Source organism: Nothoprocta perdicaria, unplaced genomic scaffold, assembly GCF_003342845.1.
Source record: "Nothoprocta perdicaria isolate Ctin4 unplaced genomic scaffold, notPer1 scaffold_37, whole genome shotgun sequence".
Lineage (NCBI taxonomy): Eukaryota > Metazoa > Chordata > Aves > Tinamiformes > Tinamidae > Nothoprocta > Nothoprocta perdicaria.
This window is the reverse complement of record NW_020455610.1, coordinates 4518036-4528907: the sequence shown is the minus strand read 5'-3', so window position 1 is coordinate 4528907 and position 10872 is coordinate 4518036. Positions and strand designations below refer to the sequence as shown.

The 10872-nt window shown below is 43.9% G+C and overlaps 1 protein-coding gene across 1 annotated transcript; it reads left to right on the top strand.

Moving 5' to 3' along the window:
* The first annotated feature begins 1261 nt into the window (after positions 1 to 1261).
* On the top strand, positions 1262 to 6960 carry SPRY2 (sprouty RTK signaling antagonist 2). Its single transcript, XM_026044532.1, has 2 exons — positions 1262 to 1348; positions 5157 to 6960. Exon 2 carries the CDS (start codon positions 5208 to 5210, stop codon positions 6147 to 6149), a length of 942 nt encoding a protein of 313 aa, XP_025900317.1. The 5' UTR covers positions 1262 to 1348; positions 5157 to 5207; the 3' UTR covers positions 6150 to 6960.
* Positions 6961 to 10872: the final 3912 nt, after the last annotated feature.

The window sequence follows — 10872 nt, the reverse complement described above, 5'->3', positions numbered from 1 at the left end:
CTTTTGCTCCACTATGTTTAAAAAGCATAAAGCGGTGCGGGCGGACAGGGAGGATCGGGGGTGGGGGGGAGCGGATGGTCGCCTGCCCCCCTCCCGCGGCGCACTCCGCGCAGCGCTGCGCGCCTCCGCGTACACACGGCAACACAAAAGCGGCCCTAAAGGCCATGCGACCGCGCACGCAGGAGCCGCCTGCCCCMAAAATATTTTAAAAAATAATAAAAATATATTTTAAAATAATAAGAATAAAAAAAAGTCTGCAGCGAGGGGCGGGGGGACGGGGGCGGGCGCGGAGGGGCGCGGAGCGGCGCTGCGCTGCGCTTCCCTCCTGGATGCGCCCCGCGGCTCGCGGCGCTGCCTTGGCGCTGGGAGCGCCAGTGAATGTAGCCCCGCAGAGCCAATGAGCTGGGACCGGATGCGATATATCCTCTGGGACAACAACTGCTCTGTTCCTCCTCAGATCCACATGACGCCATTTACTGCTGCTTTTGCCGAGAGATCACCCTGCCTCCTCCGGAAAGGAAAAGAGAGAGAGAGGGAGGGAGAGCGAGCGAGCGAGCAGAAAAGCGCCGAGCCCCTCCAGCTCCCATCGCAAACCTTCCTCCTCCTCCTCCTCCGCCTCCTCCAAACACACAACAACAACCACCACCACAAATCCGCTGCGCTCCCAAAACAGCCCCCCCGCCTCCCCGAGCGCAAACCGCAGAGCCGCCTGCAACTCGCACGCGCTCGCAGAGGGAGCGAGGGAGCCGCGGCGAGCGGGGAGAGGCGCTCGCAGCTCCGCGGGACGGCTGCGCTGCACACGCTGCTCGGCTTGCGCCGGACGAGCTCGCTGGAAGAAAAGCTCCGGGATTTCATTTTAGCTCCACTTTTTTTATTATTTTGTTTTCTTTGGCTTCTGCCCCCTTCCCCTCGCTCTCGATCGTTTGCAACAGCAGCAGCAACAACAACAACAAAAAAGTGACTTGGTGTTGGCGATTCGGCCTTCTGTTCATTGAGAAAAAAAAAAAAGTGTGAGTGCGAGAGAGGGAGAGCGATTTCTTTTTTGGGAGCAAGGGAAACTCACCCTGATCCGGAGAAGTGTTTTTATTATTATAATACACACACGCAACTATTTATAATCGATCAGGAGTGAGGGATCTAACTTTGCTCTGGACTTCTTAATTTTTTTTTAAAGGGTGATCGTTCTTGCTCTCTGATTTGCAAGTTGGACTAAAGCAGAGTTTGGAAAAGCTTTTTTTTTTTTTTTTTTTTTTTTTTTTTTTTTGGCTTTAGGGCTGGATTTATTTGCAAACCGCAGGAAGAAGAAAATACAAGAGCGAGAGGGGTTTGGTGCAGCGCCGCGATCACGGTGAGAGCCTTTTCCTTCTTTGCAAAACAAGCTTTTCAGTCACCCCCCCCCCCGCCTTCCCTCGCCTGCTGCGAGAAAACTCGTGGAAATGTTTGAGGCCGATCCCTTTTCCACTCGCACAGGTTCCCCCTCTCTCCCTGCTCTCCTTCCTTTCCCAGAGCGGAGTTGGAGGTGGGATTTCGTAGCCGTTTCCCCCTAACCCCCCTCGCTGGTGGTTTGGGTGGGTGTTTGGGGGGAGGCTCTGCGCGCTGCGCCGCGGTGCGCGGGGGCTGCGCAGGTTCCCGCCGGTTCCTGCCCGGCCGATCGCACGGGGAGGCCCCGARGGCTGCGAGCCCCGGCGGGGGGCAGGATACGAGCCCCAGGGGGGGCTGCCCTGGCGCCCGGCCTGGGGGAGGGCGAGCGAGCGGCGCCTGAAGGGGTGATTTACGCCCGGCCGCGGTGGCGTCGGGAGATCCGTGCGATTCGGAAGTGAGTTCACGTCTGGTATAAATATACGTATATACATATACACACACACACATACGTGCGTGCGTGCGTTTCTTGTGCAGTGAAGTTAATGCGATCCATAAGACGGGGAAAGTTCTTCCACTCTGCATCTTTGAAGAGGAAGGAGGGAAGCCTGACTTTTTTTTTTTTTTTTTTTTAATTTGCATTTATTTTATTTTTTCTTCCGGTCGGTTTGCTTTTTCGCAGCTCCCCACCTTCCCCTTCAGAAAATAATAATAATAATAGTGCCGGGGTTTCCAGCGACCTATTTGTGTGTCAGCTGGCCCCACCCCGACGGTAAAGTCCCTTTTGCCCTAATCCATAGTCTGATCACACACTCGGCCCTTAATGGGGGTTTCAAAGCACTTGGAAGGCGGAGGAGGTGGCTGGTGTGTGTGCGGTGGGGATGGGGGCGGGGGGGGTGCTCCTGGTGCAAACCAGAAATTCATGGCCCCTCCTGGCAGCCAGTGAGGGGGGGTCCCACAACGCGCCAGGAGCCCCTTGCATTTAAACTTCACCCCCCCCCCCCCCCCTTTTTTTTTTTTTTAATTTTATCTTTTGCAGAAGGTGCGAGGTGGCCCCCGCTCCCCTCTTTGCCCATCCCAGCTAGCAGGAGTTAGCCAGCAGGGCACTTGAGCGCTGCCAGAGTGGACTTTGGCTCCTGAAGTGGGGGAGCGCGTTATCATGCTCACACCAAAAGCCCTAGGCTGCTGCTCCTCGCTCCTGGTGCCTGGAGAGTGGGAGTGGGAGAGCAGGGATCGGAGTGGGGAAAGCCCTACTTTCCCCTGGGAGCTTTCGGGCCGTGTATGTTTGCAAATAAACCTGCGCCGGGTTTTGCATCTCGTCCTGTTAGCGGATCTTGCTGAGGACTGAGAAGGGAATTTTGGCCTCAGGCTCGGGCTGCAGAGCCCTGGTGGAGACCGGGCTGAWGTGTGGGGGCAAAGTGGAGAGAAAAAAAAAAAAATCAGAGCAGCCCTTCCTGCGGCTGCCTTTGAATGGTGCTTAGGGCTAGACGGGCCGGGGGGCAAAGTGCCCTTCACGCAGCTGTCCTGGAGGCGCAGCCCCCTGCGCTCCGCAGGTCGTTCTGCATCCGGGCAGGGGAAGCTCCCTCAGCATCTCTCGGGGGCTGGAGGGCGGAGAGGAAGAGGASCCGGGAGGAAGCGCGGCTTTGACTTGCCCGATAAGGCAGGCGGGCAGCAGCCCCCTCCCACCGCGCGGCGCTGGGGTGTCCCGGCCCGCTGCGCGCCCCGCGCACTCGTCCCACCTGCTGCGCGCAGCCTGCGCGGGGCCGCGCTGCTGAGGGCGCCCGGCCCGCGGGACGCGCAGCTCGGGGGCAGCCTCCGCCTTCCCGGGGACACCAAGGGGGCTTCGGCCTCCCTTCTCGGCCGGCTCTGGGGGGGCCAAAGTCGAGGCTTGGAGGAGGAGGAGAAGGTGGAGGAAGGCAGAGAGCGTTGCTGCTTCCTCCCGAGGATGGGGGCAAAGCGTTTTGTTTTGTGTTTTCTTCAGTCTTGAGAGTTATGGATGAAGACACGGCTACTTGGGTTCCTAATTAAAACTCTTGTTATATAGCAAAAGTTTTACTTTTTTTTTTCTTTTCTTTTTTATTTTTTAAAGACTCCTCAAGATAAATTAGCACCTTTTTTTTTTTTTTTTTTTTTTNGTATAAATAAATCCTAAATTGACGTCATTTGTGTGTGTTATAGAGCACTGTTTATGTTGAATCAGATTTGCTGTTTTGTTAGTGTGGAAGGCAACCTGAACAATCCAGGTGCAGAAGCCTGAAGCTTAATGCCTTGAAACAAATATGTGGATGGATGCAGTTAAATTCTTATGCTAATTAACTGTACTTCTTAACTGTTCTCTTTTTTTTTTTTTTTTGTAATTGAAAATATTATTTTCATTCTCTCTTATTCTTTCTTTCTTTTTGGAAAGGAAAAGCACTTGAGGGGAGGCAGCCAGGAGTTAAAAGGTTAAATGTTTTCTACTGCTGTTAGTATAAAGACAGTGCCTTGAGATAGACATTGTTAAACTGTTTGGCTACATTTTATTATACTGTGGTATAGTATTATTGTTGGTAACTGATGTGTACAGAGTAACACTATGGTGCTCTTTCTAGGTATAATTGAAGACATTGTGTGGTCCTTATAAAAAGCTTGGTTCCTGCCTGGGTTTTAATTGCAAAATGTTGTTTTGGATTTTTGTGTAGGTAATTGGATTTTGGATCTGCTTTAAAATATGATAAAGGCAAAACCAATATTAACTAATTTGACTAGAGGTCAGTCCTTGCAACTTTGCATATTTTAATTTGAAAGTTAGTTATAATACACAAAGCTCTTATCTCCTAGGTGTTGTACTGGCTTTGCATTTAAATTCTTAAGTCTGTGTTTCTCCTTTGTAGTTAATACTCTTAAAGTAATATTCATAACCAAATATTCTTTTCAGATGCTAGCATTGTTTGATTGTATTATGCATGCCTCTGTTCCACAAACCACTCACGTCATATTTGTAACTTGAAAAGTAATCTATGGATTTTTTTACATGCTAAAAAAAAAAAAAAAAAAAAAAAAAAAAAAGTGGTGGAATTGCTTTTGTAGTATCAAGCCTTAAAATAACAATTAGAGTGGTGTACACAAGTATGACACACACTAAAATATTGGAGGGAGATATTTTTACTTGTGCTGTTGAAGTTTTTGGTAGCACTAACTAATTTAATGTCTGACCTCAAACATTTTATTGCTATTTAGTGTTTTTCTTGGGACCATTGGTATTAAACTAAAATTTCCTATTTACATCATGTAAAGTTTAATGTGTAAAGAGACAAGCCTACAAAAATATTATCCAGTTTTAAACAAAATTGGAGAATTATGTCTGTCATCAGCAGGTCACATTACACTTGCTAAATACTTGTAAGCTTTTTTTTTTTTTTTTTTCGTAGTGTAAAATATATTTTAGTAGTGTCATGTGAAAGGAAGAGTCACTTTAAGTGGCTGAAGTTTAGTCATGTTAAAGGCCATGGTCTAGCCACAGGATGGCTAGGGGAGGCTTAGTGGGTATTAGTGAGTATTGTAATACCTAGATTTTCTAGAGGCGCAAGTCAAAATGTGTGGAACCAAAGGAGAATCTCTTTACTCTCTTCTGAAAATTAGGAAATGCTTTCGCCAAAAGAGGTCAAGTGAGGCATATTTAGCTGAGTGGTTGCCTGGGATGTGCCCCCGATTTTTAATGGCTTGATGTGTTACATTAACATGCCCGATGCTGGGGAAGACCCTTTGGGGAACACACTCRTGTGCCATGATGGTGAATCTTGTCTCTGTTGCTGCAGGATTTCAGATGTGTGCTAAGCCTGCCGGAGTGATCACGCTTCGGGGCACCGATGGAGGCGAGAGCTCAGAATGGCAGCGGCTCGCAGCCCTTGCTACAGGCTCGCCGTGACCCGGGGAGGCCGCACGGGGAGCCCGACCTGAGGGATGTCCTGGCGCAGCAGGTTCACGTCTTGTCTCTGGACCAGATCAGGGCCATCCGGAACACAAATGAGTACACGGAGGGACCGACGGTGGCTCCGCGGCCAGCGGCCAAGTCTGCTCCTCGTCTAGCCACCCAGCACAAGAGTGAAAGGCCCCATGGCTTGCCCGAGCATCGCCACCTCGGCCGGGTCCAGCACACGCAAGCGCACGCTTCTCCTCGCGCACCCCTGTCCCGCTCCATCAGCACGGTCAGCACAGGCTCGCGGAGCAGCACAAGGACCAGTACGAGCAGTAATTCCTCTGAACAGAGACTCCTAGGGTCGTCTTCGGGCCCGCTTGCCGACGGGATAATCCGGATGCAGCCCAAGTCGGAGCTCAAGGTGAGCGAGCTGAAGCCGCAGAGCAAGGAAGACCTGGGAGCTCACGCCTACCGGTGCGAAGACTGTGGGAAATGTAAGTGCAAGGAGTGCACGTACCCGAGGACCCTGCCGTCATGTTGGATCTGCGACAAGCAGTGCCTGTGCTCGGCCCAGAACGTGGTGGACTACGGGACTTGCGTGTGCTGCGTCAAGGGYCTCTTCTACCACTGCTCCAACGACGACGAGGACAACTGCGCGGACAACCCCTGCTCCTGCAGCCAGTCCCACTGCTGCACCAGGTGGTCCGCCATGGGCGTCGTGTCCCTCTTCCTGCCTTGCTTGTGGTGTTACCTGCCAGCCAAGGGTTGCCTTAAGTTGTGCCAGGGCTGTTACGACCGGGTGAATAGGCCCGGGTGCCGCTGCAAGCACTCGAACACGGTGTGCTGCAAAGGTCCCAGTGTCCCCCCCAGGAACTTTGAAAAGCCAACATAGCATCACTAATCGGAAGCATTAAAGTAATAAGGGTTCTTTTTTAACATATGTATGCAACCAACTAAGCAGCTATGGTCTTGGCACTGTAGTAGAAGGGTTGGGGATATACTTTGCCTTTTGCAGTGAAATGCTTCTCCGTGCGTGTGCCATCTTAACTGATAATGCTTGTTAGGATCCAGCTAATGGGATGCGGGGGAAAAAAAAAAAGAAAGAAAAAAAAAAGAAAACGGGATGCAGCACATTGTGACCCACATATTGCATAAGCTAAAGCAACACAGACACTCCTAGGCAACTCCATTGTTTGTGAATAGTACTTGCAAAATTTGTAAATTAGCAACCGACTCCCTTTTTCATTGTTTTCTGCCAGAGATAATGTGCTATATTTTTGTATATACAATAATATTTTCAACTGTGAAAAAAAAAAAGTGGTGCCATAAAGCATGGCACAATCACAAAATATTATACTAATATGTTGTACATTCGGAAGAATGTGAATCAATCAGTATGTTTTTAGATTGTATTTTGTCTTACGGAAACCTTATATTACAAGACTGATTTCCCTTTGGACTTCATGTATATTGTACAGTTACAGTAAAATTCAGCCTTTATTTTCTAATTTTTTCAACATATTGTTTAGTGTAAAGAATATTTATTTGAAGTTTTATTATTTTATAAAAAGAAATATTTATTTTAAGAGGCATCTTACAAATGTCACCCCTTTTTATGAGGACGTCATAGTTGCTGCAAATAAGGGGTGAACGATGCATATGTTCACTATAAAATAGAAAATATATTAACGTTTGAAATTAAACCGGGCTGCTTGTCATTTTTTCCTCCATTTATTGTTCTGAATTGGAAAAATCAGTACTTTTAGTTGCAAATATTAAACTAATGTAGTCTTACTGAGACTAACATGATCAATTGGATAACAATAATAAAAAGTTCAAGTGATTTTTTTTTTTTACTCATTTACCTGCAAGTAACGCAGGAATTTTGTTTCCCTTACACAGATGTTATGTATGTTCTTCCTACAACAGAAAAAGAAAATGAGCATAAGAAAATCCATTAATCCATTCCCGACTAGGACTAATAGGCACTGAAAGCATGACCCGTTCTCTAAGTGATGAGCTTTGGTGCTTTAAATGGGAAATAAGTAATCATTCACAAAAAAATGTTAGGCTTACACAGCTCTAATGTTCAGAGGAGGGGGAAAGAAATAAAGAAAGCAAAGAAAAAGAAAATGAATATGGCCAGTGCAAAAAGCTTGCAGGATTATTTGTTAAAAGTAGAAGAACATGCCACAGGGAATGATGGATCTGAATGCAGTCCAGCCKTATGTCAAACATTTGCCTCACTTGTAAGAAGAAAGTTGCTTGATTTGTCATTTGTGGCAGTTACCTTCCACTGAGGTCAAAATCCTTTTGCTGCCAAGTTTCCCACCGGAAGTCTAGAGAATGATTTACCTTTCTTTATTAACAAACTATCATTTCCTGTTCTGAGCATGTCTCTCCAAGCTTAGAGGTCTTAAAGCTGAATTATATTTATATATATTTTAAGTTGGCATTTAAGAAATAGTTGCATTTTTAAGCTGACGTTTAGAGAAATCTCACAGCCTTCTCTGAATCCTCTCCAGCAAAAACAAGTTATAACTAATAAATTAAGAACTCACTAAAAGTTGAAAACCAGAGCATTCAGCAAACATTACTTCTTTTTACTCCTTAATTTTTAATCTGCAATCTGATGCTCAGCCTATTTGGCATAGGTTCATAGTACTCAAATCTTAATGTGCGTATGTACGTATTGGTTATCAATCACCAAGTGAAATTAAAAAGTGCAAGTCCAAAAGAGTTTGGAAAATGAAAATAGCTGATATATAGACCATAGGCCATGTTCTCTCCCTGTCTTTTTTTTTTTTTTTTTTTTTTCTCCTTTTTTTTTTCTCTTTTCTCTATCTATTATCTGAAAAATTGTAAGCTGTTTTTCTTTCTTTTGTGTACCAGCTGGCTGGATACTTTGGCATACAAAGACAAGCAGTATATATTTAGCCTTTTGAGTGAGATTTGTCAGGAAGAAGGTGGCATGTGTTACATGAGTAATTTGTCTGTTCTTAAAGGACATTGAGTTACTGTGGCAGGGAATTGAGACATACGCATGAGATTGTACTTAGCTGATGACAAAAAGAAAGGAGAGAAAAACATTTAAATAGTAAGGGTAACCTTCAGACTTCATGAATTTCCATTTATGAAACATATTAGAATATAAATGTATTACATTAGGTGCTTTTGCCCAAACTGTAAACAAATGGTAGAACTGCAATCATGTTGCTTGAAAACTGCTTTAGAAATACTCAGCTCATTTGGAGAATCTCTGAGTTTTAGGCTGCATTTTGGAAACTACAACCCACTGATTTTTGTGCTCCTAAGGAACTTGGTAGTGCTGAAGGTGAACACTCTCTCTTAGTGATTTATGTTTTAGTTCAGGGAGATGTATCTAAATAAAGCTGACATGACCAAGTGGTGGGATGATTGCACAGTGTGTCAGTCCATCTGGATRCTACTTTTGAGTCCTAGTTTGGAAAGTTCAATGTCAAAATTTTAGACTTCTTTTATTATATATACTAATGACTTATTCTATACTTTCACTACACAGATCATTTCTAAGGAAAAGGAAGAATCATCTTTCTGCCGACAGTAAAATTTGAATTCGATCTTAACATGAAATAGTGGCCATCACCTTCCCCTCTGTTCTTTATAGGGTAGCTAGAAGACTGCTATGCTCAGGAAAGCCTGTCACTGGTGAACTGAGCTGTRTGATACTCAGGCCTTGGCTGAATGAGGAAGGACATAGGATGGTGGTCTTAGCATTGTCTATTAGACTAAGCACTGTGCCAAGCTTCATTATGTATTAAATAGCATGTGTGCTGTAGAGTCTTAAATGTTTGCCTGTGTACAATCATTAACATCCTCCTGCTACACTTAATTAGATAAGCTTTAATCTTCTAAATAACATCAAAGTCTTGCCTCAAATAGATTAGATTGCTTTTTCAAGTGGATTGGGATAATGTTATTAAAGCATACTTACTTTATCCAGAGGTAGGTCTAGGAGAGGAAAATTCTTCATACATGTTTTGAGGATAACAATGAATATCATGCCACGTACATACAATGAAGAACTTTGATTTTAGACATCTATTAAGACAAGAAAGAACACTTTTAACTCATTTGTTTTATTTTTGCTTTAATATTTTGATCTCTTAATCCTATAAATTCTGATGTCAATGTATGGCTTTAAGATTGGAGACTTCTAGGGCTGGTCAACAGTTGATGATACTACTCTCATGGAACAAATACTGTTTTGCAAATAATTCTTCCATATTCTACAAATAAATACATCAAATCTGGTTGTATAGTAGCTTAGGAATGTCTCTATTAATAGCCCCAAGCATTTTCTGATTATTTTGGTCTTGAGACTTGATTAGAATTTCTAAGATAGTGATCGTAACAGAAAAAAAGCTAGGATTCAAATGGAGCATAAAAGGTTATAGTACATTAGATGGAAATAAAATGTATTCTTAAAGGATGTGAGATCACATTCAAGTGAGTATTTGCATACTGAAGTGAGTTAGCAAGTTAGTCTTCAAAAAACAAAAATCTCCAAAAGAAGACGGGTAATAGTTACGTGGACATGAAAAATTAAATCTGATGACTAGATAGGTTTTTCTTTTATTCTTTCATATCAAGCTATCAGTTTATATGAGGTAGAAGAACACTGATTGCTTACTGAACAGTGCATGATTTCCTTAGTGTTTTTATGAACAGTATTACCTGACACAGTTTGTACTTTGGTAAAAAATAAAACAGTCTATTTCTGTGATGAGTAAAATCTAAATGCTTATTCTTAAGTGGCAGGTACAGATAGAGTGCATTTCTGTACACTAGTAGAACATCCAATTATTTTTAGGAATTAAACTGTTGAGGAAGATGGATTTGAACAGTCTGTCTTGTCTCAGATGTTCCTAGATGGGTGCAGGTACAACAAGTAATAAGGATTTCACATGCCAAGACTAATATCTCAATCACTCACTGGAAYGGAGACTTAGAAAGAAATTCGGCTGAGTGTAAGAGCACACGATTAAGTAACAGCTGTATGAATAAGATTTGGATAGATTTCTAAGTGAAAATATTAGCAATGTTAGAAAATATTAGCTCATCTTAACTGAAGTGACTGCAGATTTGGTTGCAGGTAGACATCACCATAGATGGTGGGGTGGCAAACACTACTATGACTTTTTTTTCCTTAACAAATAATAATAATAAAACTTAATTTCATGTCTTTTTTTTTTTTTTTTAATTACAAAAGTGGAAGTGTTCAAAAACCTCACARCTGTTGTGAACCTAGAAATTTAGAAAATAAAAAATCATTGAAAAGTCTCATTTAAATTGGGACAACTTGGCACAAACTTTATGCACATGTATAGCACTTCTGCTTTCCAAACTACTTTCTGTTCAAGTCAAGAGACCCCTATACGCTATTCTGATTTATTTCTCTTCATATTTCTTGTTTTTGGTACCTAGCCCTCCTCCTGACTTTAATTAGGCTCAATATCTTTATGTTTACCGCTGCTTCTTAATAGGGAAGATGAAAGAGAAGGAGGATGTACGCTTTTCTCATCAGGATCCTCTGTCTCTGAAAGTTTTAAGACAAGGTGGAAAAAATTATTATC